The sequence below is a fragment of the Lissotriton vulgaris genome, chromosome 4_1 (assembly GCF_964263255.1).
Source record: "Lissotriton vulgaris chromosome 4_1, aLisVul1.2, whole genome shotgun sequence".
NCBI classification, from domain to species: Eukaryota; Metazoa; Chordata; class Amphibia; order Caudata; family Salamandridae; genus Lissotriton; species Lissotriton vulgaris.
The window spans coordinates 106,173,918-106,197,674 of NC_141691.1; the positions used below are offsets into that span (position 1 = coordinate 106,173,918).

Here is a 23,757-nt window from a genome sequence, read left to right on the forward strand (position 1 = left end):
TGTAGGATTTTTTATCTACATTGTAGTGTTGTGCGAATCTGTCCATATAGATTACACAGGTGTATTGTTCCAGAGGCAGAATTTCAGCTGGCAGAGGATATTCTCGTTCAGATTCTAGATCATCTAGTTTTTTCAGTTTTTGGGTCAAAATAGTATTTCACGTCTTCTGTAGCAAAAGTATTTTCCCATTCTATCCATTTTGGATCTAAGGCCACTGTAATCAGATTACGTGGACTTGTTAATGCCTCAAGGGCTGATTCTGCTGTAAAAACAGCTATTCTTCTGCCTTGGGCTAGATGTCTTTCTGTTGTTACAGCAGTTTTAACCGCTGTCAGAATTTTTTCTGTAGAACTGCATTTCATTTCAGCTTGAGTGTACAAATAAGATTTGTAAGCTATAGGTACCGTTTCTCCCTCATTAGAGGTCAGGTATGTGAATCCGCACCTTCCTGGGATGACTCGGATTACAAGATTGCATATGTTTTTGCGAGTTTGTAATTTTGTTTTAGCTAACATGTCTGTTTGCAATGATCTCAAAATCTCTGTGTGTTTCTGAATCCAACTGATTTGTTTGAAATCTGGTCTTATTAATTCATAGAGAGGTTTAACCCTCTCTGCATAATTTAGAATGTATGTTCTTCCGAAATTCAGGAAACCTAGTATTGATTGTAAATTCTTCAGCGTTTTTGGTGCTTGGAGTACCTCACATTTCTCTAAGAAATTGTCTGCCAGGCTTTTGCCTTCACTTGATAATTCATATCCTAAAAGTAGGACAGTTAGATGGGCAATTCGTGACTTTTTAAAGTTGAATTTGTAACCCTCTGCTGCGAACCCAAGTATTATGGTGTTCACCCTTTTTAAGTGAGTCTCCAGGTCATCATCTGTAAGATAGATGTCATCGACATATGATAATGCTTCATCATCATATATTTGTAGTAACTCTGTTACCCTTGCTGAGAATAATTCTGGGCTATTCTTGAATCCCTGTGGGAGTCGGAAAAATTGTTTTTGCGACCCCATTATTGAGAAAGCGGTCAAATACTTGCTTTCAGGTGCAATGTTTTGATAGAAGAATCCATTAGAGATATCTAATGTCGTTTTATATTTTTGCGCACAATGTTATTCATTAGTGCTGCACTATGTGAGTTTTGTACTGCAAATGTTTTACAACAGGAGTTTAAATGTATGTAGTCCAAAACTAGACGATATGAATCCTCTGGCTTGGAGACAGGAAACAAAGGATTGTTCATTTGAGAGGTGCATGTTTTGATCACCCCTTGAAATTCAAGTTGATTTAAGATCTCCCTGACTTGCTTTTTAGCTTCTTGTTTAACTGGGTACTGCCTTTGTACAGTGGGCTGATTTTTTTAACTAGATTTTGTGGTGAGGCGAATCCTCATCCCATCCTACATGATTTTTGTATAAAGCAGGAGCTTGAGCCACTGCCCATTTTCTTGCCAATGTGTACTTTTTATGAATCGGAATTTGATTTGAGAAGGCAGGCATAATCCTTTCTTCGCTATGAGGGCACTCCCTGACAATCTCTGGTGGCCAGTCTTTCTCAGCTAACAGGATGTCATAGCCTTTAGAAAGTTTTTCCCAAAAAAGACCTTTTATTTTCCTAGTTCTATCTCCCTCTATACGTAATGTTATTTCATATAATTTATGGGGCACACTAACTCGTGTGTCTGCAGTTTCCACCTGAATGTACTCATTCGTGTCCACTGTCTCCAGAAGATTCATCAGGATGTTGTGAGCTATGGTCACTTCTGCTGTGCTGTCTAGCATTGTCTGTGCCCACTCTCCGTTTTTCAGTTGTGTCCTCAGAATTCTTGGCATGTTTAATTTTAATACTTGCTACTAAGCATGGGCCGAAAATCCGTTCTGCTGGCGGATTTTGCGGATTTTCGGTAAATTCGCAATCCGCGAGATTCGCGAATTTCCCGCAAAATCCGCGAGCGGAACGGATTGGGTCAAAAGTTCAAGCTGACTTTTGTAACTCTTTTAGAATGGCACCGGCAAGCTGCCAGAGCCATTTAAAATAGTTACAAAAGTCAGCTTCAACAGGAAGCTCTAATAGATAAAGTAAAGCAGGTGCTCGAGCTCAAATTCAGTTACACAATCATTAACCACCCCAAACTTGGGGGGATTAATGATTGTGTAACTTAATTTGACCTTCAACTCGAGCACCTGCTTTACTTTATCTATTAGTGCTTCCTGTTGAAGCTCTTTGTAGCTGTTTTAGAATGGCGCTGGCAGCTTGCCGGCGCCATTCTAAGTGGGGCTAAGGGCAGAAGGGCACTAAAGTGGATTAGAAGGCATAAGGGGACAAAAAATGAGTGGGGCAGAGGGCAGAAGGGCACAGAAACAAGTGGTACAGAGGGCAGAAGGGCATAAAAAATGAGAGGGTGGCAGTGATTAACCAGGCCAAAAAAAAAAAACGCGAACACGCAAAGCGCCCCGCGAACACCCGCGAACACGCAAAGGGCACCGCAAACACCCGCAAACTCGTAAAAATAAAAAAATCCGCAAATTCGCACAAACTCACGAATTTTGCGGATTGCAAATTCGCAAATCTGCAAATTCGCGGATCGCAAATTTGCAAAATTCCCCCATGCTTACTTGCTACCTTCTTTCTGGGAAATTGTAATTTTTTACTTTGATGAGCAGGTTCCTTGTCTTTGGACTTGACGTGCTCTTCTCTGTGTTCTGACCGTCCTCTTCTTTCCGATTTGTGTGAAGAAGATAGAGAAAGATTGAGTGAGAAGGATCGACAGGGACGTAAATCAACATCTTGATATCTGTCTGGTTTTCTTATTTTATCCCTATCTCCAAGGTTGCATCTTTTTTCAGAGGGCTCCCTTTGGGGAGACTTGTCTTCTCGGCCTGGAGATCTCTCTCTACGCTGAGGAGACCTTCCTCTGGACTGGAAATGTTTTTCCCTGGGAGTGGATTGTTTATTACCATCCCAACTCTTTTTTGGAGTTCTTAAATTATTTTTAATAAATATTTTTTCAGGATTTTCAGTTAGTTGGGGTTTTACCGGTTTCCGACCCAAACTATCTCTTCCTAGCTCTTCATAGGATTTTTCTATGATTCCGGCGAGTTCAAGTGGTTGGTCTGCTACATCTGTTTCCTTCAATTTTTGGCGGATCGCCACAGATGCTGCTTCTCCTTTTATGTTGGCTAATAATATAGCCGAGACTTGCTTGAAGTCTTTTAGTAATTTCATACCCAGCGTTAAAGCAGGTTCTGGTGCGTATTCATTTTGAATCTGTCTTAGTATATCTGGTATCACTGCCATAGACGGGACACCATGTGTTTTTGTGTAGATCAAAGCAAAGACTGTGCCCCAAGTGTCACAGTCTTCCACATGTGGTGCGATCCCCATTGGAAGACAGATAGTCAGAATTCTGTGTTTCTCAGTAGGAGTAGTATCTGGAAATACTGCCTCTATTTGACTAATTTTTTGTGCTAACCAGAATGGAATTTGTTCCCGTTTTATGGGTACTTTACTAAGACATGATTGTATGTTCTGTGGTGTGATTTTGTTTGTGTTCCCCTGGTGAGGGGTCTGCTGTGGAATATTCGGTTGTACTGTTGAAGTCCGCATGACATACTGGACCAATTGTCTATGTATTTTTATTAGGAGTTTTAGTTGGGCTAAAAGTCCAGGAACTGACATTTTATCAATGTCTGGATGTGGTGTGTAGCTGGCTAGAACCGGCCACGTTGCTCCTGGTCTACTTAGTGGACCAAGCCTGCTGATGTGATTATTATGTTTTAGGGCTCCATTAAACCAGAGCAGGTGCTCTTGGTTATTTAGTGGGATGTCGATCTCCTCGAAAGAAGTGTATTCTCCCGGAGGTTCCTCTATTTTGTAATAGTGGAAGTCTTTTGTCATAGCGTGTGCTGCTGGAAAATGTATCCATGAATAGAATACTTCTGTCTGCCGATATTCATGTGCCCCTACCACGAATATGACTGTACCACCTCGTGGTGTCAGTCCATTTTCTATAATTTTAAGAGTTATAGTTCTTCTTATATTGACCGGAATAATTATTGCATCCGGGTCGGTGTTTTGCAGAAGTGTGTCGTCCGCTATGAGTTGAGCTGCTAAGGCTTCTCTTTCTCTCTCTTCGTCACTTTCATTTTTTGTTTGCAGATCGAGTTTCAAGGAAACAAAGATTAGGTGCACAATATTTTGGAACACTGTATCCTTCAATGTTGATCAAACCAAAAACTACTACATAGGATTCTCATGCTTCTAAGTTCCGGCGGATATTAACCTTTCACCCACTCCAGACGTCTATTGGAGTTTTTACGGGAAAAGGGTTCTGTGTGAAAAAGCACGACTGACTTACTCTAGTGTCTTGCGTTAGATTATCGCCTTACCAAAAGTTGGGCGCCATGTAGTGTAGTTCCTATTTTCCCAATAGGCTATGCGCATTGGAATAACATAAACAGCAGAGTAGACATAGGACTGAGGTCATCTAGGTCTCTACTGACTATGTTAAACTTAATTTAGGTTTGCGCCAGCTAACTCAGAGGTCACGGGAAACTTTCTTGAATGAATAGGGAGGGATGAACTTCCCTGGCTCAGGGGGTGGCGCTAGAGGGCGCACTGCGGGATGGCTGGCTAGTCAGGCAGCTCCGCCGGACGGTTCCGTTTATCCGTAATAATAACGTGAACAAGATCAAGGAACCCGCTGCCAAAAGGTACCATCGGACGGCGGAAGATGAGCGGCGCATCCTGATACCCTTTTCGTAGCTCTGTGAGCGGGTGCGGCAGAGAAATCCGAGAACCAAGCTCCGCCATGGTCCGCGACCTATGCGAGCGGGATGGCGGCTGCCTGTAAGCGGTTGGGACAGTGACAGTGACACGCGTCACAGAGCCCCGAAGCAGCCTAATCACGGACCCGTGAGTACTCCTTACAATACACCACGATGCTGGCGAAGGCTGTCGGACTAACTAACGCAATTATGGCATAAACACAATCTGGGCTCATAACGGCGACTGATCACCAGACCCCTCCCGCTTCATGGGGGAATTATCAAGTCCGGGACTGTCTGCAACATCGCTGGGCTGCCTGTACTGCGCCGCTGCGAGAGTAATCACGGCCGTAGCTGCCGTTCAGCAGCGACTCAGCAATAAAGTGTTCATTGCAGGGCAGCATTGTGGCTAAAGGCGCGAAACATATTCCCCGAAATGGCGGTGCCCGCTCAGAGATAACACACCGCTGACACCGGATCATCTACTGAAACGTTGGTTTGTGTCTGCAGCAACCATGCACACACATTGATAGACTTTTGGAAGTGATCTACACCACGTTTTGGAATGTCGATCGTGCCGGTCACGCATGTGCAGCGCCCGTGTTAAACACGTTGATGTGCCCAAATTAACGCTTTATATGTCACACCACGCAATATAGCACTCGGTTGCTAACCTGACAACGGAACAGCTCCTGTGTCTGTCCCCGCTGTGAATAGGCGGCGGCTACCTGATTAGTGCACCAGATATATGTAACACGGAGACGGCTCCTTCCAATATTTTGCTCCTTTTACTTTAAGTGACATTAACCACGAGCAAATACAGTGGCAGGCTTTCCAAACCGCTGCTGAGGGTGAACAGGAGCTCTTTTAATACTGCTGGAGGATACTGTCATACCATTCAGCGCTGTGTTGTACCGCTCTCTCCATGTCTGTGACTGCTCTTTAATGTGATACACACAACAGTCCACCAGGGCAGAGACCTCCAACTTCAATGTCACTGCCTGTCATTTTCACGTGGCACTAATGGCAGTGTGAATGCCCTCATTGCCTTCTTCATCTGCACTGTTCGACCGTCTCATTGGCGCAAAAACGCGTAACTGCTGATCTCACCTCTACATGCTGTCAGGGCACCGGTGCACAGCGTGCCTGCTCTATGAGCCTCTACTAGCTGCATAACCCATCATCACAAGATACAAAGGTGCAGATACCCCGCAGGATGGGGAAACCGGACAAGCAACAACCAAAGCTCAACTTTGAACAACGCCGGACTGTGAGAGGGTCCCATCCCCAATCAGACACAGAGACTGACTCGGAGCGCACAGCGCCTAACAGTATGGAGGTGATGTTGAAAGCAATTCAAGACAGCCTGCAGGATATGCATGGTAAAATGGACCATCTAACGACGCGATTGGATAACATGGCGGCCAAGGTGGATCGACATGGAGAACGGCTGGATGAAGCAGAGACAAGATTGTCTGCAGTGGAAGATGAATCGCGTGCAAGCACCTCTAAATGCACGGGATTTGAGAAGATCCTAGAAGTTATTAAATCCAAGTCTGAGGATTTGGAAGCGAGGTCACGTCGCAATAACATACGTGTAGCGGGTGTACCAGAATCAACAAACATTGGTAATATGGAAGCTTATGTGGAGGAAATGTGCCTATCCCTGTTTGGCAAAGACAAACTGTCCCAAGTCTTCATCGTAGAAAGGGCACACAGGACACTTGCACCACGACCACCTCCTGGTACACCACCAAGACCCATAGTGGCCCGCATACTAAACTACCGGGATAGAGATGCAATACTACGTATGGCCCGGGAGAAAAAAGATCTTCAATATCAATCCAACAAACTTGCATTCTATCCCGACTATACGCAAGCAGTCCAACAGGCAAGAAGAGAATTTAACGGAGCGAAGTTGAAATTGCGTGAACTCCAGGTGGACTACGCCATGCTCTACCCGGCTCGGCTGAAAATCAACTGGGAAGGCAAATCCACGCTGCTCACCTCACCCAAAGCAGCAAACGAGTTCATAAAGAAAATCGCGAGCCACCGGAAAAGTGATCAACGTCAACAGCAGGATCAAGAAGAAGGCTGACCACAGGGAGAGGATGCAACGCACCGACTAGTCACTTTGCCGGACTATGCGCAGCTATACATTGGGGATGCTACCAGCCCCTAACTGGTGCGTAAACTGTGTTTAAATATGGCATCAGCGGGTAAGGATTGTTTGCACTGCACCATTAACTGCTACTGAAGGTCCTGCACCACACAACAGTATGTATAAGTGTGCAAACTATCTGGCATGTATGACATACCAAGGTTGAAAAACAGCAGGACACGTTCGTGCAGACAGCTCTTTACTAAATACTGAACTAAGCTGTCCATTGACATCATATGTGGCTGATGCACCCTTTGATGCACACATGCATAATCTGACCCAATGTTACTCATCTGCACAGCGAGGCAATCTCTGTACCTACAGACTTTTCTGGTATAGACAGTGTTGCTGTAACAGATACTAACTATTGTTGATGCACAAAGGTGCAGAACACTAATGGTCCCCCACTCCTAATACGGTATGATGAGTCGCACAGCTGTACCATATCATTATTCGGTCGCAGGGCCCAGGTAGAACTGTTATAAATGTCACAGCTTCATACGCTCTGTTTTTCTTGTTCCTACGCAACCATAACGAGTTATATAGCGTATGATCTCTGTGGTAACCCGTATATATTGCAAGCTTCATATAGTTACGCTAGACATGTAAGAAGACACATGCATGCTATGATGTGACTATGGTTATGTTCCTTTTTGCATTTTAGAGTGGCTGTGTGGGACTGTTGCTACACCTCTATTAGCCTTGGGCATTTGTGTGGATATTATGCACTGTTATAGTATTCATGGCGGTGTGACCTATGACCTTGTACATTTAAGTAACCGTCCACGTTCGTTATCTCGGACAGGGATGTGCAGTCCTGGCGGGCCCCCCACATGGGTGACCCCCACCACAGTTTGCATATTGATGGGATGTTCATTGAGGGTATGGCCTCAGCAGATTTGGGCTGCTGTTGTGGGGCGGGGGGAGGGTGGTGGGGCTGTTCTTGTTATTTATGGATCGGACCGCTTGAGATGCATTGCCTGTAACCGGTTGTACCACATTTATCACTGTGACTACGGTAACCACTTGCATTACACTCCTAAGCTACTAAACTTCCCCTCAGGCGGGACACAGAGAGCGTATGAATTTATATATGACCCCTATTATGGTTAATCCCGCATTTCAATCCAAAGTCCTAAACGTCCTCTCATGGAACATCAGAGGCTACGCCAATCCCAAGAAAATCCGTCGTATATTTGCCTGCCTGAACAGATGGAACGTAGACATAGTTATGTTTCAGGAAACGCACGAACCTCCACACACACATGCCCAAGTGGGGCGCAGATGGGCTGAGTCTATGCACTGTTCGAGATATTCATCTTATGCTAGGGGTGTGTCTATTATGGTTAAAAAAGGCACGAACTTTAAAGTGAGCACGACAAAAATAGATGACGGTGGGAGATATGTCATAGTTCAGGGTGACATACGTGGTAAGCACATAACACTAGTTAACACCTACGGACCGAACACGGACACCCCGGAATTCTTCCGAGAAATCTGGCGCCACCTACACACGGCTACCGATCAGACAATACTGTGGGGCGGAGATTTCAACATTGCTCTGGACGACGCCCTTGATAGATCAGAAGGCACAATGGAACATCACACACGTGCTAGAACTGAGCTGCTAGACATCATGCGAGATCTATCCTTACAGGATATCTGGAGGGTGAGAAACCCTGAGACTACTGAGGCGACACACACATCGATAGCCCATGCTAGCTGGTCGAGGATAGATTACTGGTTGGGGACGGCTGACATTTCACTGTGGACACACGCAGTCGATCACATGCCCAAGACACTATCTGACCACAACCCTGTCAAACTGTCATTTACCATCCCTAATTTCGTGCCACCGCCATACAGTTGGCGTTTCAATTCCACTGCACTTACAGACCCACTATATGTTGATACCATTGGTAAGGCTATCAAAGAGTACTTCAACCATAATGCAGACACCACGGAAGACGCAGGGCTTCTATGGGAAGCCTTTAAGGCGACCATACGGGGAGTTTGTATAAGTACAACCGCCGGTATACTGAAAGACATCAGAGCACAGATCGCAAGATGTGAATCTACACTCCGTGCTCTAGAACGACAATACGAACAAACCCCGACACAAAGCATACTAAGCGACATCAGAACTACACTCACTGAACACCAAGACTTCGCTGCTGACGAAATTAAATATCTAAACAAGCGTCCTGTGGCCAGAGCATACGGGGAGGGTGGCAGACCAGGAAGTGCCCTAGCTACCAAAATATGCACAGGGCACAAACAACACATCATCACAAAGGTTGTTGGTGAAGACGGGCAAACTCACATCGACCAGGAAGGCATACTCCGGAGCTTTGTACGCACTTATCAGGACCTATATACCTCACGACCCACTGCCACACAACACGAAACACTACAGTACCTTGATGATATTGCTATTGGCTGGCTGTCAGATAATCAGAGACAATACTTGGCCCACCCACTGACAAAAGAAGAGATTGCTGAAGTCATAGCATCCTTACCGAATGGGAAGGCACCGGGGCCCGACGGATTCACTTGTGAATTCTATAAGACCTTGAGCGAATTACTGTCCCCATACCTAGTAGACATGTTTGGAGAAGCACTAGAAGCCCAGATCCTCCCAGCAACGTTACGTGAGGCTGTGATAATAGCATTATTGAAGCCAGGTAAAGATCCAGAGGCCTGCGCTTCCTATCGCCCTCTGTCGCTCTTAAATGTCGATTCCAAAATACTAGCTAAAGTCCTTGCCACCCGATTGCAACCGCTTATGGCCTCACTAGTTCTTCCAGACCAATCGGGATTCATCCCCTCCAGAAACACCACGCACAACACCAGAACATTATTTGCCACCGCACATTATCTTACACCATCCACCAAGGCAGCAGCGATCATGCTGGACGCTGCTAAAGCGTTCGACTCAATCGAATGGTCATACCTTATAACGATACTGCATAGAATGGGTTTTCCACAGCTTTTCGTTCAATGGGTACAACTACTCTACACCAAACCAGTGGCTAGAATTAAGATCAATGGTTACGTGTCAGAGACCATTGCCATAGAGAGAGGGACTAGACAGGGTTGCCCCCTGTCCCCTCTTCTATTTGCACTGGCGCTGGAACCTCTAGCCTGCATAGTTCGACAGAAACATCACCACCTAGCACTCCAATTTCCGAACCGGCCTCTGCATATATCCTTATATGCGGATGACATGTTATTATACGTCAGGGACCCAGCTGTCAATCTGGACCCGCTCCTAAGAGTATACATCCGTTTCGGTGGATACTCAGGGCTGCAAATCAATTGGGATAAATCCTCCATATTCCCACTGACTGACTCCACCCAACGACATATGACGGAATACCCACTAGAGTGGCAGACGGACCCTGTCCGATATCTAGGCATTTGGTTCCACCGAGACCCAGAGGTGGTTATTAGAACCAATTATGGTAGGGCGATTGACGCGCTTGAAGATAAAATCGCAAGATGGATCCAACTCCCGCTATCATTGGCCGATAGGATGGCGATTGTGAAAATGGTAGTGCTCCCTAAATTACTTTACCTTTTCAACAACATCCCGATACGACCACCGAGAGTGGTTTTCAACCGCATCACGTCCATGATTTTGACGCTCATTTGGGCAGGTAAAAAAGCACGCATAAAACTAGACACATTAACTCTACCAGTTCACAAGGGGGGTTGGGGGGTGCCAGATTTTTGGTTGTACTATCTGTGCGCACAGGCCCAATTTGCCACACATTGGTATCACACGACACCATACTTGACTCATGTAGCAGTGGAGGAGGGAGACGCGGCCCCTACCCCACTGGACGCTATAATAACGCATAACAGACCCCCACTCCATAACAAGGATATTAACACGATAGACACTACCAATGCTGCCTGGAAAACTCTAGGCCATATGATGCGCAAACTCCCACTCTACGCTCCGGCACTGCCACTACATCATCACCCAAATCTATCTGTCACAAGCGAAGAAGTGGGCATGGGCTTATTAAAGCAGGTGGGCTTATGCACAATGGGTGACGTCTATAAGGACGGGGTCTTTCTAAATGATCAGGATTTAGCCTTTATTCAAAATCAGACATCACTCTTCCGCTTTACATTTTATAGACTTAAACAAGCACTGAAACAACATTTTCCGACCTTCCCGAACGAACCCCAAACGATGGACACCCTACAAATGTTGATAACATCTAAGAATACCTCACATCTGGTCTCGCGACTGTACACGCAAGCACAGACGGAATTAGATCACAGGGCTACTAGTGCACTGGGGAAATGGAATGCACTGTTAGACACCCCACTTACAGATAAAGAATGGGAGGCTACATGCACACTCACGAAAATGTTAACGCTGAATGGCAACCTACGTATAATCCACTTCAAATATCTCCACCAGGTCTATTACACTCCGGCCCAACTATACAGATACGGATTACACGAAGAAGCACGATGTAAAAGATGTGGTTACGACCAAGCAGACTTTATACACCTGGCTTGGAACTGTGTAGCGATACAAGCTTATTGGGCAGCAGTGACCGGAAAACTAACCGACATGGTGGGAGTGCCGATCGCATGCACGGTAACCAGTTGTTTATTGGGCCTGCTGCATAACGTGAAGGCGGTGCGCCGTAAATTCTGTGTCATAGCACTATTACTAGCCAAACGCAGACTATCAATGTGTTGGGATAGCTCACACACACCCCAAGTCAAATTATGGATGCAAGATATGGCGTATTGCCAAGATACTCTAATAACATACGAGGAATCTCTACCACTGAGATCTAGACCTAGAGACTACTGGTCATACTTCACAGCGTATTTAAACACACAACTAGAGGAATGAGGGGCACATAACGTCACTGATATTACCTGGTGGCAAGCATGTGTATTACTGTATAGTGGTTTCCCATATATCGAGTCAATAGACGTGTGGAGCTGGTGTTGGAATGCGGTAGTGGACTGATCAAGTTAAGTTAAGACATTGGTTTGTTAAATAAAATTAGACAAAAACTGAGACCAACTGATTTTGTAAACGCGGCCGGCCCACAGTGGTTGTAGGCGACTTGCTGTGTACGTTAACGTATGTTATGCATGCAATCTGCTCACGGTAATTTGCTTCAATAACATGCCGCCGGCCTTCTCTTATAAGGTTGTAGGCGCTACACTGTGTAACTTGTGTGCATACAAACAATAAAGGTCTTGGAACAAAAAAAAAAAAACAACAAAAAAAAAAAACTTCCCTGGCTCAGACAAGAAGGGATTCAGTTTCCGACAACCGCATAAACATGACAACTTTGCTCCCTCAGAATAAGAGTGTACTCTTGAGTCGTGGGAAAACAATAGACAGCTATTTCGCTCAGTCAATCGTGCATACTTAGTTTCACCAGAGTGCAGAGAAATAGAGAGACGGGCGTTTTCAATAAAAGGTGTTATTTATTGAGCAGTCTTCTTTCTCTTGCAAGAGAAATGAATTGCCACAATTGCAATACTTAAAGTAAAGTAAAGTGCGTACAATAAAAGTAGTATTAGGAAATAATACTGTAAAAGCATTGATATGGTTTCTTAGCCATATGATACTTTAAAATGGATAACATATATACATACATAAATACATTGACTAACGTACTCAACTGGTGCTTCTAACTAAGCCTACCCCGGTGTAGCTGACCTAAGCCTAATACTTGGGAAGGGATGAGTAAGTAGCAGTTTAAGTTAAGTTGTTTAAGATTGTTTTGCCAAGAATCTGCATCAAGATTTCTCTTAGGGGTGTAGTCAGCTCCGTACCTTGGTAATAAAATGTGGGAGGTCTGGTATCTCTTTCCTCAGGACTCGAACTCCCAGCCACCCGCAAGAGTAGGCTGGAAACACCGGAGCTGGATTTTCTCGGCTGGGGAAAAAGACAGCGTCTCTCTCAGTGTGTCAAATGGGAGGGGCAGCTTCCGTGGGCTCTCGCATCAGCTGGGCTCTCGTGCAAGTAGATGGCCGCTCTGCTCCAAACTACTGTGTGTTTGCTTAAGGCAACTGTTGGTATTTTATAGCTGGAAGGTGCCGGGTTTGACGTAATGTTGGACATAAGACGTCACTAAGAACTAACAGTTCTTTCTGGACTTCAGGAGTTCTTGTTCAAATCAAAACAAAAGCAGGGGGGATTTTCCCGGGCTGCTGGAGGCTTGGTTTGTTTAAAGAACGCGTTATGCTTTCTAGGAGTCGATGGTAGTAGCCGTGCTGTGCTTTGGACTGCATGGGCTATTACTGAATATGGATCTGATTCTTATGCCTTTATCAGGATATTATTGATTATAACCTCACAAGGGCATAAAGCGGGAATATTGAATTAGGGTCCTAGATATAAACACGACAAAAGAGTGCATCAGCTGTGCTAGAAGCGACAAAAGGAAGATCTTACTCAAAGTTCCCTTGTCTCCGGTGGAGGTACCCACGGTACCATGGACAAAACTTGCTATGGAAATAATTGGCCCTATGGAAACATCGGGGTCACAAAAGAGAATTATGTTCATCCTGGTGGACTACACATCACACTGAGTAAATGTCAGATTCACATCCACAACTACAACTAACAGTCTCATCATGTTTCTAAAATCTGTCTTTTCGAATTAAGGTATACCAGCAGTTCTTGTAACAGACAACGGGGTGCGGTTTACATCTGAAGACATGAAGACATTTCTGGAGGAATTAAAAATCAAGCATGAGAAAACTGCACTCTACTGCCCAAAAGCCAATGGCTTAGCAGAAAGAACGAACCGCATGATCAAAGAACATATACACTAATGGCCACAAGATAGAAGATTCTCTCAGAGAATGCATATGGGCTTACCACTCCGTGCCTAATCTAATCACCGGAATTTCCCCTTTTGTGGCACTAAGAGGAAGAGAGACAGGCACCAAGATGAACCCTCTCTTGCTGAAAGGTGGAAAGGAAGTGGTAAACAACCACAGAGAAGGTCAAAAGAAAGTCTAGCAACACCAAGGTGATTACAAAAATTGGTATGACGAAAAACATGAGGTAAAAGAACATAACCTCAGAATCAACAACTCGGTTATGGTAAAGAAACCTACCCATGTCCAGGCTAGGCACAGCAAATTTTACCCATCCCAACGATTAAGAAATATAGGCAGAAATGTGGTACGCCTTGAGGATGGGCACACATGGAGTGGGGATATGCTTGTAATGGCTGATTAGTTGGATATAGTGAAGTGCACAGGCTCCAATGCTGTCATGTTCATCCCTCCCTGTGTAGGGAGAGTTGTTGTGACCTACTCCCCTTCCTTGCTTTACCCCTTCTCTGTTCCCCTTGATACGTTCCTTCCCTCCCCCCCCCCCTTTCCTGCCTGATAGAACGTTCTGGGAGTTCATGTTAGAATGTTGGGGTTACTGTTCATTGTGGAGAGTGTGTGACCAGAATAAAGACTCCTACTCACATTCCTTGGCTCCTTCATCATTCATTCATACTTTTCAACAGTTTTATTTTGTGAATACTCATTAACTGGTCGAATAAATCACTACTACTACTACTACAAAGTGGGAGTTTGTTTCAGAAATAAAAATCTTCGACCTTGCAACTCATGATATTTTCTCTCTTTGTGTTTGGGCTATTGCTTGTTTACCCTGCCATGCCAGACTTGATTATCCAATGCAGGAAGATCTAGTGACTTGTGTCCTGCTCTAGGTAGGGTGGGGAAGCCATCAAAAGATGTGGGGAAAATAATTGTTGTATGGAAAAAGGGAAATTAGAGATAAGGTTGGAAAGGGATCAAGTCACATTGCCCACAAATAACTAGCACATCTCTGTATTTAATGGATGAATATACATTATTGCTATATGTATATCATGCAAAATATGGCTATATCAAACTCACATGTATCATGTCTGCCCACAAGTTTTATGTATCTCTTTTGCAACGTGTGAGACATTGCTGTAAAATCAGTGCAGTAACAAAACCATCACTCATGTAATGTTTTGGTTTAATAATTATGCACATTCGATTGCACAACAATCTGTAGTGCTTTAAGATCCTGGAGAATTCTTTGATGTATCTTTTAAAACATAAACATACTCTGCAGATGTGTGGGTTCATAAGGTCTGTTGCTGAGCAGTGTATCACAAACCCCCCCTCCCCCCAAAATATGATTGATTCAGGCATGTACCTGTTACCTTAACTTAGGGATGTGTAGGCCAATTTGGTGCATCTATTCATATAATAGAAGACGTGCCAGGAGAGGTATACTTACTTAGAATAGGTTTCCAAAATTGATCTGGTGGGATTTCTACTCGGTAAATAACATACACCATTGAATGTGTGGGCTGGCCTCCCACTGCCTCCATGATAACAGACCTGTTGAATTATAAAGGATGCAGCATGTGAGAGAAGAGCTTGAAGTAAGTAGTCAATGGGGAATTATGTCAAGAAAGAAAAAGTACCCCATATGGAGTACATATAAAAGAAAGAAAGCTTTCTAGCTCCTCTCAGAATTTGATTGTATTTTATATTTCTTACTTTGTAACTTTCTTTGGAGGTGTTGGCCCATTTTGACTTTTAGGACCAGCCCCGGCTGGCTCAGGTAAGCACTTTGGGGAGGTAGGGCGGGGCAGGGCATGGGAGGGAGGGCTTTGAAGCCGACAGACGACGTAATAGGTATAATTAAATAAATAATACCTATTCCGTCGTCTGTCGGCTTCCCCCCTTCCGCGCCCTCCCCACCCCACCCCACCGCACTTACCTGAGTCACTGTTTACGACTGAAGTTCCAGTGTCTTTGAGTGCATAATGCATACGAGATCCCTCAGGTAGTTAACCGTGACAAAGTAATATGAAAATAAGTTATACGTGTATCTATTACTGAAAAAATTACACTGCTGGCTATGTGTAAAGAATGAGATATGTGGAAATATATCAAAAGGAGTGGGCTGACTGAGACATATCAACGTGCATTTCATATGGGTGACATCTGTGCACCGAACTGTCTCCTACAAAGTTTAAATCTCACGCTGCCTTCACCTCCACTGTCATTCAGCAACGGAAGTCTCTAAAAGCTTTTCCATTTTGCACACTGTAGAAAAACAATTATCAGAACAATAAATCGTAGCGCCATTAGTGTCAAGCTGAAAATACAAAGGAGGAATGAAAAGCAAAGCAAACCAATATTCATGAATACATTTCTTGAAACATTTTTAGCACCCTCTAAATTCATTTTATTTTGCTGTATGCATAAGCGACATCTTCAGCTCTGTGAATTTTCTTTTGAAAAAAATTGCATTATTTGGCACTACAAGGCAGGATGGGTTCATGAGCTCAATTTGTTGTTGAAATTGGAGTCCATAATTTTAGCTCGCAGATGAATGATGTTATATTTCAAAAAGTGCTATGACCTTTTCATTGCTGCACAATAATGGCACAGTGATATAACTTTGAAAACCAAGGAGAGGGGCTTGTATAGTCCAAAAAGGGTCAGAGCACCACTTACAGTAATAGTAAAAATATTTACCCTCTGGACTAGGAAATGAATCAGCTACTTACTCCAGACACTCATCTTTCATACCCTGGAACAACTCCAAAAGAAGAATCTATATAGATTTTACAAAAGTTTATTTCATAAAAAATCATATAATATTAAAAACCATAAAATGAACTTATGTTTTTTAATATTATATGATTTTATAAGAAATAAGCTTTTGTACAATCTATATAGAATACTTCTTTTGGAGTTGTTTCAGAGTATGAAAGCTGAGTGTCTGGAGTGAGTAGCTGATTCATTTCTTAGTCCAGAGGGTAAAATATTTTTACTATTACAGCGATATAACTCCATATGGAAAGGACACAAACAAGACAACAATACGCTATACTGTTTAAAGGTGTGTGTCGTGAGCAATCCTATTTCATTGGATTGCTATCTTGTGGCATTTTAGGGAGAGTGAATGATTATATTTATTTATGGATTTAGATTATAGTTTACTGATGGTGCCCTACACCGGTTTCCACAAGGATTATAATTTCCAAGGGCACTTGTAACTAGAAATGGATTTATGTGTTTCAGCTTACTTATGTACATGGAGTTACATTTCTTACCCAGTTTGTGTCGCTCCTGCACCATGCAACGGGGTACAAAAGCAACACAAACCTAAAGTCATATTTTTTAAGCCAACCAAAGCCACTTGGTGTGCCTTGGAGTGGCTCAAAATATATTGAGTAACACAAGGCAGCGATAATCGCTTCATGCATTTCTCTTCCATGGGTAGGCGTTTCATGGGTGCTGTGTGGGTGTTCCCACAAAACTCATATGGTTATTGACGCATTTCCAGATTTACAAGACCTTGTAAACTTGGGAATGTGCCAAAAATGTTCACCTCCTCACTACTTCCTATTTCTATGTGTGCTGCAGAATGCCAGAGAAGCCTCACAAGATTGGTTTTGTGCATGGAGGTGCGTCTTCCTGCACAAAAACAAACCTGCTTACAACACAAGCACCCTTGCACCAGGACCGGACTGGGAACCACAACCGGCCCTGGCAAAGTGCTCGGCTGGCCCCCTCACTCCCCCTGCAAAAACGGCCCTGTAACAAAATCGGCCCCCAGGGGCCCAAAACTGGCCCCCACCCACACGGCCCACTGGGGGATTGACCCATGACCGCTACGGCCAGTCCGGCCCTGCCTTGCACCTTGGTGCACAAGTGCCTGTGTTGATGCTTGGCTGCTAAAACGGCACCAGTGCAAGGAAAAAGGACAGGGATGTGTTGTATTGGATAAATACAGTGTATTCCTTCCGATTCCCTTTGATGTAGTGAAGCGCAGAAAACTGAATTGATGCGCTGCCCCACGGCACAGAATTATTAAATATGCTCCATAGTCTTCAACTAAGAACACTTCAAGATGATGCTGGCAGCGCCACATTCTCAGCCAGAAAGATCTATAACAATTTCTGGACAATTTTTTGCAAATCTACAGCAGGGTACACTTTATCTATGTTTATCTAAATTTGCCCAATTTTGATTAAATTGTGTAAGTCAATATTCGAAAATACATCAATTGAGAAAATGCATCAGATCAATTGTGCCTAATCCCACCAGATTTACCAACTGATAAATATTACAAGAACATTGAGTAGAATATGCCCACTATATGTCCTATTATTTTGGAGACACCGCAATTAGACCCGACTGAAGAGTACTAATCAGGGCAAAACATGTCTTTGGTTGCTTTTGTTCACGTTCAAGGAGGACTTCACTTGGCAGTTCCGGCTGGATGCTCCTTTTGAAGCAGGATCAAAACTGATTCTCAAATGTCTAGTCCAAACCGAGGAGGAATGGTTGGCAAAAGAATAATGGGTTGGAATGCTACCCAGAGCAACTGCCGCCTATGAGACTTGTTGCAAGCATTTCTCCCTTCAACTTTTGAAGACATGGGTTCATGTGAATGTTCCCACATGTCAAGAGTTAACTCCAGTGCTAGCATTTTGTCATGGTTGCCCTCTCACCCCCCCCCCCCCTCATGTCATGGGCTGCCCTGTAATACCATAATAAGCTACAATATCCAGTGGCAGATTATTTGCTCTTTACCATACGCTAAGAATTACCTTCAAGATGCCAGTGTCATCATTTTACCTTGCAAGAAGAACTATTGATGGACAGAACGGAGAACAATGTCATACATTCACCAAGTTTAGAGATCTGGGCCTAAATCCATTGTGTGTTTGCTCACCATGCCATTCCAGTTTGGACCCAGCCATATGCAAATCAGTCTTGACCCTGCGCCCAATGGAAACAGTCCAGCCCGAACTGCCAGGCCAGGTCCTACCTAGTGAAGTAGTGTGGCTCACTGGTTAGAGGCGGCAGACCCTAGAGCAGAGGACGGCCCAGGACCAGGGTTCGATTCCCGGCGCGGCAGGTTTCTGGACCAGGGTCAGCGGACTCGATAATTCTCTCGCCTCGGTGCCCACTCTGATCAGCGATCACACTCGGCAACTCTGGGCATTAGCTTGCCTCATCTTCACTAACGGCCCCACCAGACCGCCGGGGATGCCTGGTCTCACCCTGGAGATATCCAGTAAGGGACCATCTCTCAGGGAAGCCAGGAAGGGTTTTGCAGCGGTCGAAGCGCCTTGGGACCCTCCGGGTAAGTAGTGCGCTATATAAATGCCTATACATTTACATTTACATTTACATTTACCTGAACTGGAAACAAGCATCCTAGGACCGGTTTCGGGGTTTAACCCTTCTTCAGCCAGGATAGCTTGATTCTAGTGGCATGGAGAGCACGGGACTCACATCTGAGCATACCTGTCCCACTCATGGTGACAAATGCAAAATGAACTATTGATGAACAGAATGCAGAACAATGTCATACATTCACCCCAATACAGAGATCTGGGCCTAAATCCATCGTTTTTTTTGCTCAACATGCCATTCCAATTTGGACCCAGCCATATGCAAATCAGTCTTGACCCTGCGCCCAATGGGAACAGTCCGGCCCGAACTACCAGGCCAGGTGCTTCCTGGACTGGACACCAGCATCCTAGGACTGGTTTCGGGGGTTTCAACCCTCTTCAGCCAGGATAGCTTGATTACAGTGGCATGGAGATAATGGGACTGAGTCTGAGCATACCCGTCCCACTCGGTGTGACAAATGCAAAAAGAACTATTGATGGACAGGCACGGGGTCAAGACTGATTTGCATATGGCCAGGTGTAAACTGGAGTGGCATGGTGAGGAAAAAGAATGATGGATTTAACCCAGATCTCTTGACTGGGGGTGAATTTTTTGATTTGTTCTGCATTCCGTCCATCAATTGTGTGTCTTTTGCTTTCTTGCCCTATGTGCCTCAGGTATGCCCAGACGTTGGTCCTGGGCTCACTGTGCCACTGGAATCAAGCTATCCTGGCTGAAGAGGGGTGAAACCCCAAAACCGGTCCAAGATGCGTGTTTCCGGTCCGGGGAGGACCTGGCTTGGCAGTTCGGGCTGGACTGTTCCCATGAGGCACAGGGTCATGATTGATTTGCATATGGCCAGGTCTAAACTGGGGTGGCATGGTGAGGAAAAAGAATGGTGGATTTAACCCAGATCTCTTGACTGGGTTTGGATGTTTAGATTTTTGTCCATTCCATCCATCAATTGTGTGTCTTTTGCTATAATTTTGCCTCGGGCACCAGCCTCTCATATATATTCCATGATTACTTTCCCTTATGCTATGAATTACCTCCAATGTACTAGGAATTACATCCAATTTGTGAAGCTAGCTTTAGCCATGATGTCCGCAAATACCAAGAATGACCTCCAGTATGTCAGCATTTTACCACAAGTGTCTCCCAAGCTAAGAATTACTTTCGGTATGCTGGGGACTGACATTTGACATGGTTGCCCAGTACATCAAAAACCACAACTGATTTCATTATTGAAGAATTACATCCAGAATGTCAAATCCAGCATGCATTCTGCCATTGGTGCCTTCGTAAGCCAATACTTGTCTCTCAAATGCAAGGTTCAGTCACATTCAGACAAGCATGATACGCACGTTTACACACATTCTGGGTCTGGTGGCTCAGTGGACTAATGTGTCTACTGCATGGTCCTGTGTTTGACCTCATGGTCACAGGTTCAAACCCCTGCGGGTGCACTCAACCTTTCATTTACCTGAGATCGATAAAAGTTCCATTGAGTTGGGTAACAACAAGCATCTGTTATTCAGCGTCAAGATACCCATAGTGTTGAAAGTGTGCTTTACAAATACACATTTTATGTTATGTTAATCTCACATGCACACATGTTAATTCAAACACATACACATAGCCAAACTCAACCACACTCAGTCTCCAATTCAATCATGTTCACACACTATCAGACATTCTCACTTTCTCTCAAACTCATTCTCACTCACTCTCACGCACTCACACTCAGTAACACATTCTATTTCACATTCACACTCACCCACTAACCTTCTCCTTTAATCACTTTTTTATTTATTAATGTATTACTCATTACCCATTCACTATCACACTCATTCAATCTTTCTCGTTTAATTCCTTGCTCACTGATGCTCTTCCAAATACACACTCACTGAGTCACTCTTTCATTCATTCTCACTCACTCCCTCAATCACTCACTCACTCACTCACTCACTCACTCACTCACTCACTCACTCACTCACTCACTCACTCACTCACTCACTCACTCACTCACTCACTCACTCACTCACTCACTCAGTAATAGTCACTCTCTTTCACTCACTCTCACACACACTTAATCTCACTATCAGTCAGTCTCTCTCTCTTACTCACTTTCACTCACCTCAATTTAACTCTCACACCCAATCTCACTAACTCTCACAGTCACGCTCACTCACTCACTCATGTGCACAGGGCAACAATGGAAACATGTTTTACTTACCTTGCGTCCTCCACTGGTGTGAGCAGCAGAATAGGAATTTGGTCTAGAAATAGGAACTGAAAATGAGGAGACTGACAGGACAGAAGAGGCATAATTGATGAAAGGAAGACTAGCCTCAAGACCGCTCCTAGCTTCTGAAAGTCCAAGATGTGCCTACCAAAAGCTGGAACAGGGCTTGGGATCCTGTCACTGCTACTCTGTGTGGATTTTATTTGTCCACAGGAATACACTGAATAGTTCCCTGACAGACCCATTTTATTACATATGCAGCTCTATCCTTGGCATGCAAATTATGTCTCATGAATAATATGGATTGCACCTGTGTGAGGGGATGCAATTGAAGTACACAACCCAGACATTTTCTTAAGCAGCACTATGCTGATGGATAGTGGGGTGGGCTCATTCCCCCTCTTGTTATCAGCTGACCGGAGCCCTGCACTGTTCATGAAAACGTTGGGTTTTCAGGAAGACAGAGCAATGTAGAAGACTAGGAGCATTATAAGGAGGATCACTGCGGGCAATGCACTACCCTGATGCACTGTTAAAACCCAATAAATCATTGTATTCTCTACATATTAAAGACCCGTCAAGATAATGTGTTCGCACCAAAGTACATAAAACATTACCCTTGCAAAATCAGAATCTGTCATTTCGCACTACCTCTGCATAAAGACCCTGGGGCACATTAACTAATATTTCACGCAGGGCAGAAAGCCAAGATGCTGTGCTGTGTGAAAAGGAGAGAGCAAAAATGTTCCATATTTACAAAGATAAGGAGCACTCCTGCTTTTTTTACCATTGTGCAGGAGTGCCGTGTTACAGGCAGGGTTGTTTCTGCAAAGTAAGGGGCACCTTCCTGCACAAAAATTGTCCTTAGAGGCACTTTCCTCTCTCTATGTGTGCTGCAGAAGGTAGAGCATGTCGGAAGAGGCAATACCGAGAGGAAATAAAGATATTTTCCTTGTTACTCATTCTAAAGTTTACCAGCTTTAATAAATCTGGGAATTTGCCAGAATCCAGTGGTGGATACATGGAAATGCCCATGCTCCACCCATGTCTCCCAAGCTGAAATGTATCTTAACGCAGTGCAACCTGCTGTGTTGTGTTACTTTTCGTTATAAAGTCACGTACAGTGACACAAATCGCACCTTGCGTGGCTCTGTACATGCTACAAAAACCTTTGCATTTTCCATGCATTGCACTGCACAACCCAAGGAGAAAGCGAAGGCTTCATAAATTTGAGCCCTAATTTGTATGGGGTTTTAAAAATATCCAGGTGCAATTTCAAAAAGAGACTTTGGGAGGAAGCATTGAAAGAGCATGCTGCATTTGACCAGAGACCTGGAGCTCGATCCATGGATAGATAGTGTTTCATTGATGGCAGATGATAATTTAATAATTTTGTGCTTCTGGTTGTCTAACGAGACCCGGTTACCGAGGGCAGACGCAGGTACCAAGCGGGTGCTTGATGCTGAGGGCGGTGTGCCAATTGCATCACCACCCCCATCCCGAAGTCTATGGTGTGATAGTTTCACAACGGTCAAGTGCATTTTAATTTTTGTGTGGTCTCCTAAACTGCGAGAACCTACCATTTTGTTGCACTTCTTTTTGACAGTATTTTTATTTTTACTTTCACGTCCCTTGGTAGGGTGGGACTTAGCTCGTCCATACCGCTGGGGTTTATTACACTATAGGTCCTGACAAATGCCAGGTAAATTAACACCGACATTTGCAGAAACATGTTGACCAGCACATAAATCTAGAGGAAACAAGCCACTCAATTCATCTGGCTGAGTTTTCCAACACATATTTTTAATATGTCTTATTGATCAGGCAATAAAGAACTTTTTGATAAAATTAAGGCATTTTTAATCTCAACACTTACACTTTCTCTAGTCTCTTACACAACCACTTAGCCATTCACGACTTCACATTACCCGCTCCGCAGTAATCTGGCGTTGAAGCACACTGGGGTGGCTCTCGGCCACTCCCAGTGGGGCCCGATGATGAAGCATGTCACCGACCAGGTCGGCGAGTGAGGGCTTTCTATAGACACCAAGAGGGTGTTTCTACTTTCTTCTCTTTGTGCTCTGAAACCCGTCCTTCCCGACGAGCTCTAAACACTCTTCTGTTGTTGTTAATGTTGATCAGTGGGGAAAAAGAATGTTCCCTTCTCCCTACCTCTCTCCTTGTTGATACGTGGCTAATTTGTAGTCAACAAAGAAAAATTTGAATGGACAGTCCTAGGGAAAGTTTTATTTTTTTATAACCAATTTTATTGAGTTTTGATTGCAACAAAGTAAACAGCACCATTCTGGACTACATCTTAAAAGGCAGAACCAAGGCAACAGCACATCACATTGGCATAAAAGGAAAGACACACATAA

General features: G+C 44.2%; 1 protein-coding gene across 1 annotated transcript in view; it reads right to left on the reverse strand.

Moving 5' to 3' along the window:
* LOC147718433 (uncharacterized) overlaps nt 1-5,946 on the reverse strand; it is an 87,779-nt gene extending 81,833 nt beyond the window's left edge. Inside the window, exon 1 of the mRNA XM_086967200.1 lies at nt 5,883-5,946. Within this exon, the coding sequence (XP_086823326.1) occupies nt 5,883-5,946 (64 nt within the window). The remainder of the gene's footprint in view (nt 1-5,882) is intronic.
* Between the last annotated feature and the right edge of the window lie 17,811 nt (nt 5,947-23,757).